This window comes from Cotesia typhae, unplaced genomic scaffold, assembly GCF_013202065.1.
Source record: "Cotesia typhae breed Kobodo isofemale line unplaced genomic scaffold, CoteBio_Ctyphae contig_44, whole genome shotgun sequence".
Classification (NCBI taxonomy): domain Eukaryota; kingdom Metazoa; phylum Arthropoda; class Insecta; order Hymenoptera; family Braconidae; genus Cotesia; species Cotesia typhae.
The window spans coordinates 4,485,608-4,507,202 of record NW_027423753.1 but is presented as its reverse complement, the minus strand read 5'-3'; the positions used below and the strand labels follow the sequence as shown (position 1 = coordinate 4,507,202).

The 21,595-nt window shown below is 26.8% G+C and overlaps 3 protein-coding genes across 5 annotated transcripts in view; 2 read left to right on the top strand and 1 right to left on the bottom strand.

Moving 5' to 3' along the window:
* Positions 1-20,911, top strand: part of LOC141528550 (uncharacterized) — a 28,067-nt gene extending 7,156 nt beyond the window's left edge. Inside the window, exons 4-7 of one of the 2 annotated variants that reach the window (XM_074244653.1) lie at positions 1,074-1,597; positions 3,080-5,144; positions 8,186-8,404; positions 20,878-20,911. In XM_074244653.1, the coding sequence (XP_074100754.1) occupies positions 1,074-1,597; positions 3,080-3,974 (1,419 nt within the window). In that variant the 3' untranslated portion in view covers positions 3,975-5,144; positions 8,186-8,404; positions 20,878-20,911. The remainder of the gene's footprint in view (positions 1-1,073; positions 1,598-3,079; positions 5,145-8,185; positions 8,405-20,877) is intronic. The other variant, XM_074244654.1, reaches the window with a different exon arrangement.
* LOC141528557 (uncharacterized) lies at positions 5,711-13,441 on the bottom strand. 2 transcript variants are annotated; one of them, XM_074244667.1, is made up of 3 exons: positions 13,362-13,441; positions 7,714-7,961; positions 5,711-7,614 (listed from the first exon to the last, which is right to left on the bottom strand). In XM_074244667.1, exons 2-3 carry the CDS (start codon positions 7,911-7,913, stop codon positions 7,233-7,235), a joined length of 582 nt encoding a protein of 193 aa, XP_074100768.1. In that variant the 5' UTR covers positions 7,914-7,961; positions 13,362-13,441; the 3' UTR covers positions 5,711-7,232. The 2 variants fall into 2 exon arrangements, with proteins under 2 accessions (XP_074100768.1, XP_074100767.1); XM_074244666.1 differs by lacking the exon at positions 13,362-13,441 and having other exon boundaries at positions 7,714-8,165.
* LOC141528560 (uncharacterized) lies at positions 14,659-16,832 on the top strand. Its single transcript, XM_074244674.1, has 2 exons — positions 14,659-14,911; positions 16,018-16,832. Exon 2 carries the CDS (start codon positions 16,279-16,281, stop codon positions 16,681-16,683), a length of 405 nt encoding a protein of 134 aa, XP_074100775.1. The 5' UTR covers positions 14,659-14,911; positions 16,018-16,278; the 3' UTR covers positions 16,684-16,832.
* Positions 20,912-21,595: the final 684 nt, after the last annotated feature.

The window sequence follows — 21,595 nt, the reverse complement described above, 5'->3', positions numbered from 1 at the left end:
GTTAATTTTTTTTTAAAATAGCCACCGAAATCCAAAATCATAGCTAAACATCGTTAACAAAATATGTATCTTCTAGTTGAATCTATAATATATTAAAAAAGCAAAAAAATTCCAGATTTGTGACCTTAGAAAAAAAAGTTCGATTTTTTACCTTTTCTTCCGATTGCTTTTGGGTAAAAAAATAGTAGTTTTTGTAATTTTTTTTTGGCATTTTACTGGTTCAACTAGACGCTAATACTTCATAGAAGATGTGTATCAAATTTCATGAGAATCGGTTGAGAACTTTTTGAGTAATCTTGCCCGCCAATTTAAAAAAATAGTTTCGAGAAAAACACATTTAAATTCAGAGCCGACTGTTACGTTGATCACTTTAACGAATTATAACTCACAAAATAATACGAATTTAAATTTGGAAATTCACAGGCATATTTTTAGAATACTATACTAACTATTGATCAAAAAAAAAAAAAAATTGATTTTTAAAAATTTTACATGTATCGTCTCTCTTAACAACTTTGTGATTAATTAAAATTCTATTAAGTTTAAAAAAATATCAAATTTTTCAATTAACAATAAAATTGTCAATATTGTCAAAATTGTCCATATTTTGCATATTTAAACAAAATTATAAAAAAAAAAAAAAATTTGCAATAATGTTATTATTTTATCAATTAATGAAATTTCGAAAAAATAAAAACTTAAAACATTAATTAAGAAGCGATACATTTTAAATATAAATTTGATATTTATTTCATGATTTTTTATTTTTGACATGTTTAAAAAATATTTATATATTTATTAATATAAACATAAATTATTGAAAATATTTATTTAGTTCATTTTTATAACATCCAAAAATTAAAATACTACAGATTTATTTTGAATTTAAAATAAATATTAATTCAAATAAATAATAAATTTTTTAAACAAGTTTTATGTTTATAAATTTAGTAGTTTTTCTAAACATTTCAAATAAAAAACTTCTCCTCATTTATCAGTGTAGAATAAAATAAAACTAATTATTTTATTATTTTATTTTAATTTATTAATTATATGTAACTTTTAATTGGCAGACTGAATCAAGCCGGCAGATGTACAGATCATTGATGAAACAAGTGATAAATTTCTTGGAACGGGCGCAAAAAAGCTGGGATATACTTCACGCGAGTAACAGCACCACCGGGCAGCGAAGTAAAAGTACCACACGTAATAGCCGCAGTCAGATAATATATCCTGAGGATTTATTAATTAACTCGTCAGTGCACCAGAGATCAGTTCGCTCAACGAGTCCTATTTCTACGAGTAAATTTACTCGCGCAAAATCAGTGGCGCAGATTTCATCAGCACATTCATCGGGTTTCCGTGACTTTACTTGGTCGGTTCTCAGACGCAATGACCCCTCGCAATCGCAATCGTCATCGCCATCGGCTTCCACCGCGTCTAGATCCAGCAAAACCGCAGATCATCGCTCATATCCACCGCAACCGAGTTTTAATAAATCAGATGGTACTCTTTCGAAATCAACTGAGAGTAATTCTGCTGAGAAAATTGAAAGTGATCACATACCACCGGAGAAATTATCTCAGGAAGCATTTAGGTATTTTTTAATCTCTCGTTAACATTAGCGATGATAATACTTTTAATGGCAACAAAGAAATTAAATATAAATACTGTTTAATGGTTATAATAACAATAGTAACAATAGTAATAATTTATTATTCTTTATGCTATTTTTCGACAATGCTCTTTAATGCTCATAGAATTCAATGATTTTGAAATATCATATATCATAACTATATTACAATTTTGTTGATTTGAAGATTAACTCTAAAAAAAAATTAATTTAAAATTATATGTAGCTATTCAATGTTGAAATTTAATTTAACTAATATGCAATCGTGGTCATTAATTTAAGTATGTTTTTGATATTACTGGAAAATAGCCGTTTGTAAATTAGAGCGGTTATTAACTCTAAATTTGTAAATTAGTTGATAAATTCATTTCTAAAATTAGTCGCAAATAATAAATGATATTAATAAAATTGAAATTTCATCAAATATTTATTCAGTCATTTATAAAACAGCGAAAAACAAAAATCTGTGGCTACGTAAATTTAGTCAGTTCTTACTGCAGAAATTTATAAAATTAGCCGATTGTAAAATTTGCCGTTTCTAAATCTCTTGTAATTCTTGAACGGATTGACGGATCAAAAAATGATTTAAGGCATCTAAAAGGACTTCTATAAATTTAGTTTTTTTATTTTTTTTTTTTTTTAATTAGAGCAGATTCGACCGACCCATTCAAAAGTTGTAAGAAGTATAAAAACGGCTAATTTTACAATTCATAAAATTTACAATCGGCTAATTTTATAAGTTTCAATTTCCATTTCGCTAATTTCATTAATATCATTTTTTATTCGCGACTAATTTCACAAATGACATTATCAACTAATTTTCCAATTTATAGTTTATAAATGTTCGAGTTTACAAATGGCTATTTTCCAGTAAACTTAAAAACATACTTAAATTAATAACCACGATTGTAGATATTTTTATTGCCTTTTTTTGTATATTTACAATCGTAATAGTTACAAATATTCAGCACATATAAAATATAAAATTATCATTATTATTATTATTATTATTATTATTATTATTATTATTATTATTAGAGATAAATCTTTTTTAACAAGTAGCTTTTAATTATTTGTTTAGTATGAATCCTCTTAGATTACATAGTTTTTCAGTGAACTGATACATTGTTTTTAGTTGTTTTGGTTTGTGAAAGATTAATATTTTGTTTAGACTGTCATGAGATTGTACAATGCATTAATTTAATTGATGTAAATTAATTAATCAAATCACATAAATCAATTTTAGACTTTGATTAATATTAGAAACGCCAGTAAAATTTTTTATTTTATTTAATAATTTTTGAAGAGCATGAATTAAATTTATAAAAAATTAATGTTAATATTTGAACTCAATATTTATTGAAATAGCAATAAATATAGAATTACTATTATTATTATTATTATTATTATTATTATTTGTGTTAATGATAATTATATATTTTCTAGATTGTTAAGAACCGCTGAGTCACTGTTAGCGATGCGAGAACCCGACTTATCATTCTCGTCATCATCATCAAGAAATTCATCATCATCATCATCATCATCATCATCAACTGCATCAGCTGTCACCGGTGACGATGAAAATACCTCTGCCTCTGTTATCATGGACTACACTCAGAGCCCCGACGGCAGTAAATCCACCAACTCTATCAACGTCGACGATTGTTCCCGAATCGAGGACTGTTTATCAATAAACGAGCGGGAACCGGACAATAGACTTATTAATTTCCACAAGTCAAGCATGGACATATCTGCTGGCAGCACGAGCAGTACTCAGCAGCCATTTTCAAAAAGTTTTGACTGCGCCTCGTTAAACTCTTCGAGCAGCAAAACTGAAGAAGAAGAACATCATAGTATTAGTTTTAACGTCAATATACAGAACAACATTAATAGTAATATTAATAATAATAGTAATGAAAAAAATATGAGTAACATAATGAGCGAAGTAAGACCATGTACTTCAACGCCAAATTCAACAAATAACAGAAAACCCAAATATAAATCACCAGCAGCAGAGACCAAGGATCAAAGAGACTCGAGATTAAAAGAGAAACCTACCAGCATTAGCAGCGCTGAAGATGAAAGTGGTTTCTCTTCAATGAATTCGTTCCAAGATGTTGGTCTTCCCCAGCTGACAGTCAGACCAGCCACACCAGTTACACCAGTTAAGCCAGCTGGTTATCACTCTGAAATAGGGCTACCTGACGTGCCCTTGGACCGAATTAATCATCGCAGGTGGTCATCAACTCCCGCGGAAATTCAAGCGATGTTTCGGCGTTACAAGAATACATATTTATCAAACCAGTCATCCAACGCTGAAACTCTCAGTGTCTGGGTCTGAGTATCCTCAAGATTAAAAGAGTCCACTCCACTATAAGATATTTAGTGATTGTAAATAAATAAATGTTTATGTTTTTGCATACTTACGTGATTTAAAATAAATTATATGTATCTGTAATGAAAAATATTTGTAATAATTTGTATCAATTGTAAAATTGTTATTACCGACAGTCGAGTAGCTGGTGGTCTTCACAATCGATTAGAAATAGGCTCTAGCTCTGCGTGAACTATCATCAAAAACCTCAGATGCTTTGCAGAAGGTTCTGGTCTAGGTTTAAATCTATCCACTCTAGTTTTTGTGTCTATCGTCTAGTCCGACCGGACTCGTGGATGCTCTACTCTAGAGGGTAGAGCCTAGTTACAGATATCGCAAAACAGATGGCGGTAATTATTAAAAGTATCCTCAGTTTAGATTGATTTTCAACAAGCTCGTAAGCTCGTACATTATACATCGTGGTTGAATGTTATTTTAATGTCCCTCACGACGGAACGGACCGTGAGGTGAACTCTCAACGAGAGTGTGAGTGATACTCGGTCCGTTTCGGGTGTGCTCGCTCCGTTCGCGGTTCGCGGGGCCTATCCTAAGCTTACCGGTGGCCAAAAAAAATTTTTATACGTGGATTTTATTTCACCGGCAGTTCATCACCTTCTTTATCGTCTCTTATACTATCAACTTTCAATACTCTTTCTTTATTTATTAAAATCACGAGTTTTTAAATTAAATACTCAAAGTTTAATCAAAGTGCTGCCTTACATAGTTTTTTTTTTAATTTATAAATAATAATAATAATAATAATAACAATAATAGTAATAATAATAATAATAATAATAATAATAATAATAATAATAATAATAATAATAATAATAATATTGCATTATTTCGATAACAAATTTGCCGAGACTGGTGATTTATTTTCTTGTGTTTCCGTTTCGTTCTCCCTCGTACATATTATTTTATTAAAATATACATACACATACACGCATATATATATATATATATATATATATATATATATATTATTAAATACCCTATCTCTTTTTAACTCGTGGTGTTAAGGCTTAGTTTGTGGCGCAGTGCGTGAAATGAGCGACAAGGACCGTTCATCTCCCACCCTCGTTGAAAACGGCCTCAAGTCACTACTTGACCAGCCCAGTATTTTTCCGCTGATCGGTGAGTACACATTATTTATTAACCATTTATTTAATAAATTAATCGAGTCATTAAATCCAAAGTCTGTTGCTAAAAAAAAAGTATTTTGCGAGCTCCGAGTCCTGCTAAAAGTATTAAAGTAAAGCATTACCTCAACTCTCTTATTGGTTTGTTACCACTTATATATTTATATACATTTATTTATTTTAAAACCGCGCAATTCAACTACTAGAGCGCTAGTGAGTACTTTTTGTTTTGTTTATAATTATATTAACTAAAGCATTTCTAGGATTAGACATTGATTGCTCCCGGTTGTCGGTCTGTCTGCAGTTCCCCAGGAGTTGAACGGTTGAATGATAATCATGACTGAACTGTGAGGTGACAAGATTAATTAACAAGTTTTAAGTCAAGGAAAATATAATTAAGACCAAGAAGATGTTGATGATGATGATAATAGTGATAGTGATGATGATGATGATGATGATTTTGGTGGTGGTTGATTGCGCCGGCGCTAAAATCATGCTGTTAAATTAACCTCGTTCGCAGATCCGTGGCAAACCACGTGACTCTAAACGGAGTATGTAGCATGTAGTGTACAGTATAACTAACCTGACCTTATCTAGCTTAACTGTGTGTATGCTCTTTACTCTTGTACTTTAGATCTTGCTCTGTACTCTGTATCTCAACAAGTTAACCGGATTCATGATTCAAGCAACGTTGTACTCAACTAGACAAGTTCTATTCCAATAATTAAGCAGCATTAATACCACCAATTACACGGGGCTAGTCTTGAGAATCTTGAGAGTCTCGAGAGAACCCAAAATTCATTTTCACTGCATCGTACTACATCTACGTTTAGTTATTTGTTTTTAAATTGTTGCTCCAAGGCTCTGTACTATTATATCTGGTAACAAAAAATTAATACACGCTCGCTGTGTCTTGATATGTCTACAGCTGTGTGAGTTTAAATAATTTTAAATGCTAAGGAGCTTCGATGAAACATTCCGCCGTCTCTTGGTTGGTGTCACACTTGATACGTGATATCTTGTGCTGATATATAATAAAAAAATAAAAAAGAGAATAAATCCTGCGCTGAGTTGGAATAATTTTATTTCTTCAGATAACAACACGAAAAAATTTTTATTAAACGTTTATCTCATGAATTTTTTTATTGTGTCTCTTTAAATTTTAAATTTAACTTGAGTGTTTATCTTAAAGTTATTTTTTCTTTTTTTAACTTTTTTTTTTTTTCTAACAAAACCAAAGCACAGCTGTACTTTGACGGATTTTATATTTTTATTTTATAATTTATTATTTTTTCTATTCGTCGCAGTATTCAAAGCCGCTCTATTGAGAAATTTCGAGCAATGTTTATTGGAGTATAGAGCCGAGTAATATGTTATGAGTTATTTAAGTCAAGTTGATGGACAGCGGTAAAAATAGTTTAAACGACAACGAAAATTTAACGTTTTTCTTTTCCTGTCGTCTTCTTCTTCTTAATTCCTTGTGACGTTCACTCAAACACGGTTTTATTTTTTCTTCATCATCATTATAATCTTCTTCTTAGTCTCAGTTGTGGTCTTCGACGTAGACTTGCTCGCTCTTGATCATCATCATCATCACTTCTCTTAACTCACCAGATTAATTTCGAGTATACCCAAAGAACACAACTCGAATGTTTGGGTCCGAGCCAAAACTTATGCCAGGTTTCGACATATCCCGCGAGATAGATATTTTCGGGTTAACGCGCGTAGCCTTTCGTCATTTACTGTCAACTATATACCATTTTAATCTATCATATTTTTATATTACACCTAATACTATATTTTCCCACAATATTTATATTCTTCTTCTCAATTTTAATCCCATTACACCAAATACCCGCGCCAATTATCATAACAGCAATTTAAAAAAAAAAATTCCCATTAAAAACTTAAAATTAAAAAACATTTTTCACATTTAAAAATTATAAAAAAAGCCAAAATTAATTTTTTTTTTGTAAAAATATTCTGTATATATTCATATAAAAATAACGCATGTACAAAACGCATTATTAAGACTATGATTAGGCAGCAAGGCCACGCAGGGCCGTATAAAATATTCAAAAAATTATCCACAACTAGGAGATTTACCCTTGCGACTTCGGCTCCGTTTTTTGGACTTACTTTTCTTCTTTGCTAATTTACTTTTATCAACCCTTAGATAAATTAAGCAATCTTTATTTTTCTTCTTGCCTCTTTTGGTCTTTTTACCTCTCCGACCTTTCTTACTTTTCCTGCTTCCCCTTCCCCTTCTTCCTCTTCTGCCGCGCTTTTTGGATTTTGATTTTTTGGAGCGCCGGCGCCTAGATCTGGATTTTTTTCGGCCCCTCCGGCCGCCTTTATTTTTCCTCCCTTTTGATTTGCGCCCGAATTTCATCCAAACACACGGTTCTGTCACTTCAGTACCGGTTGGGTCTTTTATAAACTCTTTGTTGCTAGTATATGTGCCTCTAAATAAATAAATAATTTATTTAAATTATTTAAAAAAAATTAATTAATTAAAATATTGTATTGTTAGTCTGTTAAATTTAAATATAAGAGTAACAAACCCGGAATTCCGTTGTAATATTCCATAAGAAACACCACGGCGAAGTGCTAAACGCACTTGTTTTCTTATTTCTTTAGACGGTACATCATACTCTTGTGATAAATAGTTTGTTATTTCTTTTGGCGAGGATCCTTGGAGATCTTGCAACTTTTTCAGAGCGCCCACTACTAATTTTTCAAATTTTGCTGTTTTGTTGGCCATTATTAGTCTTCAATAATTATTTTTATCAATCATAAGCCCATAATTTGTCTTAAAAAATTATATTAAATAATACTTTCAATTTATTTCATATTTTACGCTCAAATTTTAATTTTTTTACGCGTAGTATTTACCGTGACCATGGAAACCTTTTTTTTTTCGCTCGTCATTTTATTTCGATAAAATTAGCAAATAATTAATTCTATAAGAAGCTTTAAAATTAAATATTTAAATTTAAAAAAGAAAAGCAAAAAATTTATTCTGTTTGTTTTCAGGTAAGTTTGATTTGATTCTCAATAATTAATCTATTGAGACCGTGTGCGGATTAATAGAGAAATATTATAAAAAATAACATACCAGAGACAAATACAAACACAATTAGATTATTAACACTGAAAAGTAGAAAAATAAATAGGGTGGGAGAGGAAAAAAAGAGTGGAAAAAACGAGAAATGGAAACGAGACAACGTTCATCGAGATTTACCACTAAATCAGGTACGTTTATCTAAACAAAAGTTAACAAAATATCTTGATGGACGTATTCTATTATTCTATATATTATTATAACATTTTATTTATTTTATTTAATAGTTATTATTATTTTGAGATTGACAAATCTCGTTTGCTCGTTAATTCTTTACTTTTTTTTTTAAATATTTCAAAACTCCACCTGTGAATGTTTTTTTTTTTTTATTTTTAATTTTAGCTAGTGAATATATTTTTAGAAATTTCGTTTTTCTATTCAAGTCTCAAGTAATTAAACCACATAAAATAATTTCCGAAAAAAAAATTCACTTATTGTGGAAGTTTGATAATAATTTATTAAAAATTTTTTCTAAAAATAAATTTAATTAGAAAACTCAAAATTATAAACACACTGAAAAAAAACTAACTTAAATCAAATGAAAAATTCTTGAATTAAGTAAAATTAATTAAGTCCAGAAAAATTTCTTAGTTGAAGAATTTTTCTACTCAGATCAAGAAGATGAAATTCTTCAAAATTATTTACTTGATTCAAATAAATTTTTTCTGTGCATAAATTTATTCTTAATCTTAAGTTTTTTTACGACATTAAAGTTAGCTGTCACTTAACAATTTTTTTATTTTCTTTAACAAAAAAATTTTTTCTAAAAAATTATTTTAAAAAAATTGCATTTGTAGTTTTTTTTAAATTTCTAAATGTCAATTTTTTTTTCGCTATAATTTATTTGTTATAAAAATTCTTAAAATTATCAACTATCTGCTAAGTTAATTTTTATGTAAAAATTAATAAAAATTACAAGTGAAAATTTTTACAAGCATTTTTTTATTCTAATTAATTTTTTAAAAATTAAAAATTATTTTTAAAAAATTGCATTTTTAATTTATTAAAATTTCTACAAGTCCACTTTTTTAATAATTTTTTTTTTTGTTATAATTTATTTGTTAAAAAAAATTAAAAAAATTTTGAAGTGACAGCTAAATTTAATGTCATGTTTTTTTTTATTTTTTAATTGACGTAGGTTTTAAATTCAAGTGATACATTACTGTGCGGGAAGTTATTCAGTGGGGGGTAAATAGCTGGTGGTCTAATAGTAAATCAGCCAAATTACTCATTATAATCCCTTGTTAAATAGTAATGGTAATGGTAGTTGTAGTTGTGTAGAAATAGTAATAGTAATTCCGCTACACTAGTAAATGTGTTGAATAGTTAACTATAGTGGGCAGAAAATAATTTTAAAACGAGAGGGAATTTATGATCTGTTGGTAACAAGTTCCGTTAAGAATTATCTTGCAACTAGTGTCATCTTACGAGCAAATAAGTAAATACCCTCATTCATATTTTTATAAATTTTAATGATAATGAAGTTAGCCGACATTTCAAAATTTTTAGAAATTTTTTATTGAAAAAATTTCAATTAAAAAATTAAAAAAAAAAATTTTTCACATGTAAAAAACTTGCAAAACTATAATTGCAATTTTTTAAAAATATCTTTTTAGTTGTAATTTAATTAATAAAAAAAAAATAAAAAATTTTTAGACGTCTGCTAACTTCAGCGTCATGAATTTTATTATTATCTGTACTTAATAAAATATAAGATTATTTATAATTATCATAAATTATAAAAATTGAAATTTTCTTTACTTTGAAAAAAAATTATTTAAAATTTTTATTGATAAATTACTTACTAAAAATGGATTGACAAATTTTTATAAATGAAATTAATAAGGCGTTGTCTGCAGACCTCGTTATTTTGTGAATTGTAAGATTTAATTAATCCAAAAATTGAAAAAGATTAAGATGGAAAAATTTGTGAATGAATAAGCCTTCGGTGAGCGTTTGTATTAGTTGTAAAAAAATTATGTTGATGTTTTAAGCGTGTAATTATGAATGTTTAACTGCTAGTGAAAGAATGCAGGTAAATTACGTGGGAAAGTGTCGCTCATAGATCATCAAATCGTGCTGTTTTTACATCCGGTGTCCTTGCTGAATTATTCTACGTAAAATACGCTATAATCTTCTATATAAATGTACTATTTAGTTTTATTTGCTGGTAAATTTGTTTTAACAGGCTTTTAAATAAGCGCGTTCATTTTATTGCATTTTCAGAATCTGTTAGTTAGAAATTAATAATTTTTTGTCGTTCAATTTTATTATTTTATGATTGAAAGGAACAGAGCGAGTAATGTTTGATTTTTGAATGATAAATAAGCTATTTAATAAAAAAGTAATAATAATATAAGTTCTAAAAAATTAAAAGTCGAAATTTTTGTCACAAAACAAGAATTTCAGGGATTAGGATTCAAAATTTTCAGTAAAATAATTTTCGGGAATTTTTTTGACAGGGAAAAAAAAGGAATTTGGGGGTCGGATTTTTTTTATTTTATTAAGGGTACATTAAAGATTATTACCCTAAATTTTTATTAAAAAATATTTAATTATTACAAAGTTATTAAGAATCTCGTAGAGCGCTAGAAAAAATTTCCCCCTCCATAGTCGGTTCGATAACTTAAAAATGGATCATCTGAAAATAAAAATCTAAATTGCATTAAATTCAGTAAAGATGTAGTTATCGTCGCACGTATGGAATTTTGAAAATTTTCATTTAAAAAAAAATGACGACAGATTGAAAATTTTCTCACTATTCTTACTGTTTTTCTTTTTTTTTTAACCCGGCTAAAAAAATCTTTAAAATAAAAATTTTTTAAATTCCATACGTGCGACGATAACTACATCCTTACTTATTAAAGAGCAATTTAGGTTTTCATTTTCAGATGATCCGTTTTGGAGTTATCGAACCGATCATGGAGGGGGAAATTTTTTCTAAGTACTTTACGAGATTGTTAATAACTTTGTAATAACTGAATATTTTTTAATAAAAATTTAGAGTAATAATCTTTAATATACCCTTAATAAAATAAAAAAAATCCGATCCCCAAATTCCTTTATTTTCCCTGTCAAAAAAATTCCTAAGTTTCTTGAGATGTAAAAAAAATTGTACAAAATCTTAAAAGAAAATTAAATTTTCTGTTGAAAAGTCCTATATTGATTTTATTATACTTCTTTTTTTTAAGTGAAGTTCGCACATGAAACAATAAATCTTTTTGAGCAAACATCTTTCAAGTTTTAAATATTAATTTTGAATCAAATATTGAAGAAACAAAAAAAATTGTACAATACTTTATTTGCAGAAAATTTAATTTTACATAAAAACCTCTTGGTCAATTTTGTTGTATTTTTTTCAAGATTTATGCAAAATTTTATTTTAGTAAAAAATTAAATTCGCAAAAATAATAAATTGAGTTAAAAGTTTTTTTTTTTTTAATGTAATAAGACTATTGTACAGAATTATAAAAAGTCATGATTGAAGTATAAAATTGTTGAATAAAGGTTGAATTTTATTGTTGAGATTTTTTTTTTTTTAGCAACCAATAATTTTGGATATTTCTTCAATGGCAAAAATATATATTAAGAAGATAAAACATAAATAAATATAATTAGCAATAAGAAAAGTATTTATATTTAAAGATCTATAACTGTAATTCTATATATAAGTGTAAGAGTAAAGTAATATTAAGCTGTAATGGAAATTTAAAACTAAAATTAAAGGGGTGAATATTCACGCGACTTGCCGCGTGACTCTGCGCGCGCATTATAAATAAACGCGCGAGACTAAAATACTTGAGTAAACAATCAATAAATAATTGTACCGATTGTTGTAATCCCTAAAATTCTATTATTACTTCGTAGGGTAATTAAGGTATAATTAGATTATTTATATTGTTGTTAGTCCTTATTATAAATTCTGAATGATATAATTTTTTTTTGTGTGATGAGATGAATAGTATGACAGGAAACAGAGTTAAATGTTTTATTGATTTTATTAACCGATGCGAGACGGATGACGGATATTTGAAGAAGACGATAAAAAAAAAAGCAGCTACTTTGAATCCGCTCGATCATCCCTTGTGCATTTAACACTCCAATAGTCCACCTCATGTTCTCGCAATGCTGGACTTGGTATAAATAAATATATATGAATGTCGATGACAATAGACGTGGCTACTAAACCGATTTAAAGACGATTGAATGTTGTTTAACTGATAGAGCTATACATTATTTCATTCTTTGTTTTACTTCAACATTTTTAATTATTTTAGGGTTATCAGTTAGATAGAAATTAAAATTGACAATTTATTAATAAAATCACTTCTTGATTTAAAAAAAATTTTAAAAGCAATGTGTTAAAATTTTTAACAAATTATTAGATTGCAGTTTGGTAAATTTAAGCTGAAATAAAGACTATAAAAAAATGTATTTTAATTGCAAAATTTTAAAAAGAAAAACGAAAAAATCATTATTTGTAATTAATTAAAAAAATTCTTTTGAAATTTTATATTATTAAATTTTTAAATATAAAGTATTAAAAAAATAAATCAGACGAATAATAAATTTTTTATTACTACACAGTTAATACGCGCTCTTTTATTTACACTATTATTTCTCAATGTATTATATATTATTTATTCAAAATTACAACTATTTAATACTTCAGAAGTTCAAGTAATGTTGGAATTTATTTAGTATAATATTATAAAAGATTTAGTAAAACATGAATGAAATTCCAACCAAAAACATTTGAGATATTTTCGTGAATAATTTCAGTAATAGTAATCATAGATCAATTGTAAATATTATTACGTATTTGATATGCATAATAATATGATGAACTAATTACTGATAATTTTATATAATAATTAAATATTATTTACTAATATCAAAACACAACCGGAGTTAAATATCACGTTTCAACTATCGTGCCTCGTTTTAACTGTCATAAGCTGGTTTGAGCGTTTTCTACCGAATTATTGTTAAACATTTAAAAAATAAATGAAATTATATTAATTTACAGAGGAATTTTTAATAATTTAAAAATTATAAAAATAAAAATGATTAAAATTTTATACATACCTTAAAAATTAATTTTCACATTTTTAAAATCAGAAATTTGTATGAAGATAATTAAATATTTTTCGCTTATCAAGACTGTCCATCTATTGATTTGGTTACTCTACTTAATTTTCTCAGATCAGCAATCTGCAAAAAATGTAATTATGTCAAAAAAATAGAGTTCAAATCCACTAAAAAAATATATCTGACTAATAATCGATACATAATCATTTAAAATCTCAGAATTCAAAAAACGGTAAAATCAGGTACAATGCTTTAAATGTAAATAACTAATTTAAAACTAGACTAGAAAATAAGCCGGCGGACACAGTGTCTGCCGTTGATATAACAACGACAAGTTAAATAAATAAAATTTGAAATTTATATAAGAAGAAAGACTATCACCTCGAGATAATCGTTTTTGTAAGTCAAGGAAATCCGGGATTCTTATTTTTTCCCGACAATCGTGTCTTAAATCTTGCGGTTTAGTGCTACTTATACTGGCGTTAGAAGTGCAAATAAAATAGTTATTGATAAAAAATAGTAAGCTGACCTAAGACAACAAACTTTTAAATTGTTCGCATACATAAACGTGAGCAATAAATCAAAATAAATGAATAAATCACCCGTGATCTCTATCACTCAGGTAAACGAGCAGAAAATGTAATCAGTGGCAATAACGGATAACCCTCTGAGGGATTTGATTGAGTTTATATGACATAAAGAGGAGCTGAAGTTCATACGTATTTCAGTATATTATTATTTTTTCTAAAGATTAGAATTATCAATCAGTATTTTTTATGATGTTACACGTTATTTTACTAACATCTCAATCCGGTACATACAGTAGAAATTTTATTGTAAATTAATTTTTTGTCATTTCTTTTTAACGTATAATATCATAAAAAATATAATACTGAAGTTTGCGGTCAGTTGTCAATTTTAAAAATTTTTTTAACAAATTAATTAGAATAAAAAAATGCTTCTAATAATTTTCACTTGTAATTTTTATTAATTTTCACATGTGAAATGTTTTAATTAAATTTTTTTTTAATAATTTAATTGCTATAAAATTCCAAAAAAATGTTTAATATCCGTCAACTTTAGTGTTATTAAAAATTACAGATTATTATTATTATTATTATTATTATTATTATTATTATTATTATTATTACCTCTTGTTGTAATTAGTATAATTAGTTAGTTAAACTCGGAAGTCACTTGGAGGTCAAACTTAAAAAGAATTTTATTTATTATTTATTGTTTCTTCTTAATAATTAAAATTCAACTCGATAAAATTATATTCTCTAACGGGGTATATATTCACGCCGTCTTGATAACACGTGACTTTGAAACGTGCCTGGTTATGCACGTGGAACAAACCACAATCCCCATACTCTCTTGCCCCTTACATCCCCTATTGACGATTCTCCGGAAATTCGTTCGCAGCTCAGTTTATCGTCGGTACTCTCGGCATGCGTTTCTCATATTTAAATTTTTAAGTAAAAATAAATAAAATAACTCATTTCTTTTTATTAATTATTAATCTTTGCTTTTTTTAAAACTTACAGGTGATGGTTCACCATATTATTCAATTACATGTGTGATTGCGTGTATGAATGTTTTCATTATTTTATGTTTAAATTTAAATATCTTTGGGGTAAGTGTGGGCATTACTGCGGTTTTAAATGTATAATTAACTTTGAAAGCAATTTTATCAAATTTATTGAAGTTCTTTATTTATATTCTTGGTTTTATTTTTTTAACTTCTGTTAATTATGATTATTGATGTGTCAATTGAATTATTATTAATAAATATCAATTAATTAGTACAATTTGAATTTTAATTTTCAGTCGAATCATTTTCTATCTTCTATATTTTAAATAACAACAATCCTAATTAAGTTTTTATGCTGGAAATAATTTTTAAACTTGTCAAAAAAATTATTAAATTTGGAAAAATTTTTTTTTATAGAATTTTTGTGTCAACTCAAGAGTATAATCTACTCAAGAATAAAAAACTTTTGCAATTACAAATAAAAGCTGAAAAAATTCCGGCAATCTGCAAAAATCTGCTTTTACTTCATAGATAAAAAAAAAATCTTTATAATTTTGAAAAAAATTTTGAACAACTTCCAGTAAGAGTGCATTTTAGTCCAAATCAAAATATAATCACAATTGGTTTGATTATTATTTCTTCGCGATTTTCAACTTTCTGAATTTCAAATAGCATAAGATCTAATCATGTTTTAAATAATCCAAATTCACTCACTGTAATGATTAAAAAACGTCATTATAAAATGATTCCAAATTTAAACAAGACAACTTCTGTCTGGTCAGCTAGTTATAAATATTTGTTACTGATAATAATTTTAAAATAAATTTTTTTAGCTTGAAAATAATTTATAAATCCGCAGTAATACTTGGACTCACCCTTTTCTTAAATTTCGAATTGACTTTAAGTAAAATTATTTTTATTGAAATTTCAGTTCGAAAATTAGAGTGACTGATTAATAACTTAAAAAATTTCTTATTTAAAAGAAAAAAAGGTTTCTTTTTTTTCCTATTTTAAATGAAAAAATAATGTTATTTTCACCTTATTTACTATTATTAAGTATTTGTTTTAATTTATATCATTAAAATTTTTGGTTTTCGTTGGATGTCTGCGAAAAACTAGCTCCGATTTTGGATGAAATTTATAAATACAGTGTGTGATATTGAGCAGATATTTTTATACTAATATTTACTATCGAACAATATAAAAGCTTTTAAACAATTTATAATAAAACTGTAATTGCTTGTGACAGCAAATAATTAATTCAATATGTGAAGAAACATTGAACGATGTAATGAACTGTGAAATTTTGAGTGAAAATTATCAATTGACTAGAATTTTGTTCGCAAATTTATTGAAAATAAATAAAATAATAAACAAGGTATGTCACAAGCAGAAGCCGGTGCTTCTTGGCAACATTACGCGTGGGATATGACGTACCAGAATCATCACCCGCAGCAGCAATTGGCACAATATCAACCTCAGTACCAGCATCTTCCCACGGTGGGCTATTCTTCTCATCATCATAATCAGCAGCATGTTCAGCAACAACAACAACAGCAACAACAACAACAACAGCAACAGCAACAGCTTCAGGAGTCTTCTTCAAGACAAGGAACTTCCTCGCAAGACCCTCAACAGGTTTTGGCGCATCATCATCACCACCACCACCATCACCACCATAACTCTCAAGGACAAACTCAGCAGTACGAAGACCAAGCTGAGACCAATCTTCGTCGGCATAATGTCTATGACGGACCCGCAGGTATCCCTTGGGAGATTATGTAGGATATCCTCGCTATTTTTTATTATTATTTACTGTTGATGTATTAGCTTAATGTAATCGTTTTGTGCATGAGTCTCATGAGGATTGCGTGAATGGATAATTTTATTTTTGCTTTTATTTAATTTACTTTGTGTTAGATTTAATTGGGTGATTTATTCGAGCGGTTTTTAATAAATTGATAAATTTTACTTACTAAAATAAAAAATACTTGATTGAAGGGAAATATTATTAATCTAAGAAAAAAATTTTTTTGAAAAAAGTCTGTTATCTTGATTCAAGAATTTCTCTTCTTGATGCTTGTTTTTTCAGCGAGGAGCAGTTCTATGCATCTGAAGAGTGAGGGTATATTATCTTCAATCAATACAATTAAATTCATGATCGAAAAATATTATCTTCTTAAACTACACAGTAAAAAATTTTTTGTCATCGTGTTGAGTGTAAAAATTTTAGGGTCGAATATTTAACATTTTAGTGTGTTGATTTAATACAATCGTTTGTGATGTTTGATTAGTCGATTTTTCAACACCCAAAAAATTTGATACTTAGGTAACACTTTTTCAATCTTACATTTAAACAAATCTGCATTACATTATCGTTATACCAGAAAAGAAGGCAACAAATTTTTAATTTGAATCAATTTTAAAATTTATTTGCGATTTATTGATGATGACATGAAAAATAACAGAAATCAGACTATTCATATAGAGGACTTGATATATTGTGTTCCAAATACCATAAGGGCGTATAAAAAAATTTTTTTTGGACTTAAAATAAATAGAATTTTTCATTATACGCCTTTGTGGTTCCCGGGTGCCATAAGGGCGTATAATTTTTATACACCCTTCTCCTTAAAAATCCTGTAAATTTAAGATACTATAAATTTGAATAGCGCGCCAATTTTGACCAATAAGGAATCAGGTCCCATTTTTTTGCAAGTTTCGATTATTGACTAACTTCACACTCTCATGTATTTTTATTGTAAAGAAGATAAGAACAGAAATACTTATCAAGTAAAGATGTGCCTTTAAGAGTGTGCTTGTATTGAGCAACATCTATAATTGTTGACATTCTTGAAACAAGTATGTAGTGTCTTGAATGGATGTTACAAGCAAGAGTAATTTTTGGGTGAAGTAAAAGTTATTTTGTTCAAAATTAACAAAATACTTTGTTAAATTAGTAAAATTCTTGAATAAAGAAATTTTTTTCTTTATCCTCGAGTTTTATTTTCTGCATTCTGTCCAGGAATTTCTAAAATTGATTCGAGCTAAATATCTCGAATCAAAAAAGAAATTTTCAAGAGAACATTTTCTTTTAATCAAGTTGAATCGTTTTTTTTTTGCTCATATTCGCAAAATAGTAAGGTCTGCAAGGATGAAATTGAATTATTATTTTTAGAAAGTAAATTTTTGAATTTTTGGTTATAAAAAGAATGAAAAATTTAAGAAAAGGGAACAGTTAATTTAGATAAAATGAGGGATTTTAGTAAATTTCAATTGACAATATGAGAGTTAAATTTAAGAACTTCTATTAAGAACAAAAACGTATATTCTTGAAAATTTTCGAAAATGAACTTGCTTGTCTGAAGAATTGATAAAATTAATTTTTATTTAAATAAATTGAAGCTAGGGTAAATGCACCAATTATTGACCGATTAAGGTTTTCTTTTTTTGTATCAAGCTATAAAAAAACTATTTACTTATTAAAAACAATTTTTAATGGATTTTGTTAAAGTTAAATACTTAATTGATAATAATTAACAACTATTTATAATAAACATTAACAAAATTATATTAATTTTGTTACTTAAGTATTAAAATACTAAAATCACCAATTATTGACCGAGGAAACCCAATACATTAATTGACCGCTGAAATAAATATACACAGAAAAAAAAAAATGTTCTTGAATCAAGTGTATAATTTTGAAGAACTTAATATTCTTAATTTCAGTAGAAAAATTCTTGATTTAAAGAAGTTTTTCTTGATTTAAGGAAATTTTTCTTGATTTAAGGAAATTTTACTTGATTCAAGAATTTTTCGTCTCGATTCAAGACAATTACCCTCCTCAAAATTATATTCTTGGTTCAAGAATTTTTCTTTTGAATCGAGTTAATTCTTTTTTTCGTGTAAGTAATTTTGTAAACTACATATATGCAATTGAATGTATTTAATACTTTTCAAGAATTAACTTCATCTTTCATAGACGTTGCACTTTAATATAAATAATAGTAATAATTAAGCTTAAAATCGCGGCTAAATTTTAAAGATTCAAAAAATGGATACCGAAATCTAATTAATTTTCCCGCGAAAAAATTATTAAGTCAAAAAATTTCAACAAAAAAAATATTTCTTCTTTCTCGCTAATATCATACGCTATTTAATTAATTAAGCAACTTTTAATGAAAACAACCAAAAAAAATTTTTTTAAATAACAAATATGAGATAATTGGATATTAGTTGATTAAACATAAATTTATTTTAAAAATAGGGTATAAAATATCCAGAATTGCAGGTTTATATCCATAAAAACGAGAGATTGAATGCATATGAATTATTTATGAAATTCTTTTCTCGCTCGCATTATTTGTCGGTTCTCATTCATACCCATACATATTTGTATAAATACAAATACATATCATACATAAATATATTATATATATATATATATATATATATATATATATATATATATATAAATGTGTAGCTTGTATCTATCTACCTTGCATAAAGCTTACATCGTATTTTTTTTCTTTTCTATTATTATACTTATTCGTTTTCTGCATTGTATTAGCAATTTCAAAGCGTTTTCCGTAAACTACATATATAAAATATAAATCTGTAAAAAAATATGAATTACGTAAAGGCAAATGAATTGAACTAAACCGAGTTACACTTCGTCCTTCTTCTTTGTCCCGTTCGTCTATTTTTTATTTGTTTATTTTTCTCGTTAAACATAAATTTATATTTAAATATTTAAAGTGTCCCAAATCCACTACACGGACAGTCCATTCACTAAATTGAAAAAAAATTGCCAGTATCCATCCCATTATTTACGACTAATTTTTCCCAGAAGTTATTACAAAATTATGCGAAAAAATAGTTGGCATTTTTAAAAATTAAATTAACAATTTAAAAGACATTTTACAGTATAACATAACATAATATAATAAATTATTTATTGTATTAGTCATAGTTATAGTTATAGTTATAGTAACATGGCGATTGTTGCATGGCAATAGGTAATCTTAGAAAAATCTAAGCAAATATATATGTGCGTTTTAAAAAGCATCAAGGACGATATAATGCACACTACACACGCTGTGATCATTCGCGAATCGTTCCATCTCGCTGCCGAGGATAATGTCTAGTCTTTTTTTAACAGGATAACCCACTGCCACAGGATGTGATGATGAGAGACAATCGAATTATATTTCCTACATCGTAGGCATATATCGCTAAGAGAGATTATTTTTTTCAACTTCTTCCTCCTCTCCACCCCACCCCCTTATTTTTATTCTTATTTTTAAATTACAACGCGCTTTTGATATACGTCATACGATTTTTAAATTATAAATCTAGTTTATTTTCATCGTTATTAACTTTACTACCGTGTATAATTATACACAGAAAAAAAAATTTACTCACTGATAAAAAAATTGACTTGACTCAAGAGCCAAACTCTTGAATGATTTTCTTCAGTCAAGAGAAGAAATTCTTGAAACAAGAAAATTTTCTTACCTCAAGAATTTATTTTTTTGACTCAAGAAAATTGTTTTCTTCAAAATGGAATTTTTGGTTCAAGAGTTTAACTCTTGAGTTAAGTCAATTTTTTTATCAATGCTTGAATCAAGTAAATAACTTTGAAGAATTTTCTCTTCTTGATTTGAGTAAAAAAAAATTCTTAAACTAAGAAATTTAAGTAAATTTTACTTAGTTTAAGAATTTTTTGTCTTGATTCAAAAAAATAAAACTCTTCAAAATTATTTTCTTCGTTCAAGAATTTTTCTCTTGATTCAAGTTAATTTTTTTTTCAGTGTACCGTCGATGCGTTTCAGAAAATTTGTCTTAAAAAACATTTATTTAAACCTAATTTCTTTATATTATTATTTTTATTATGTTCATTTATAGTTTTTAAACTTGTCACTTGTATTTGGGTTGTTTACAAATTATTTTATGGATTTTTCTTTTGGATTTCAGGTGATCCTATGATAACATCTTCACTTAAGGGTAAGTTTTTTGACTTTAATTATTTTTTGCATGGTTTGCTTTAAAAAAAATTAATTAATTAAAGTTCAAAAATTGAAAAATATCAATTAATATTAAACCATACTAGAAAGTCGAAGATAATCTTCAATAAGTTTGAAATAAGAATATTAATTTTATTGTTAAAAAAACGTTAAATTCTTGATGAAATTTTTGTTAATATTTTATTTGAGAATATGCATAAAATAAAAGTTATTACCAAATTATCTTACAAATTACTCCATGCTTCATTGATAATAAAATTAATTTTTTTATTAATCACCCGGTTTTTATTTTAAACTTACTAAAAATTATTTTCAACTGTTTATTTTTAATATTTTAAACTATAATTTATTTAAAAACTTTTTAGTATAATTAAAAATCGAAAGCGTTAATTTTTAATATTTTAATTTATTAAAAGAAAAATATTTCCTGTAATTCTATAAAAAGTGTGTGTTTAACATGTAAATTTAGTTATTTCCTTTTATCCTGATAATCTTGATCAGGAAACTTGATAGTGGAAAATTTTATAACTCGCACGTAATTCCAATATTTCACCCTTTATAAATGCTAATTCGAAACAAATTTCTATCTCTATTTGATCAAAAGCGAGTGACCATTGTTTATAAATTATGATAATAATTAATGAAAAAAAAAAAAATTTTTTTTTCAT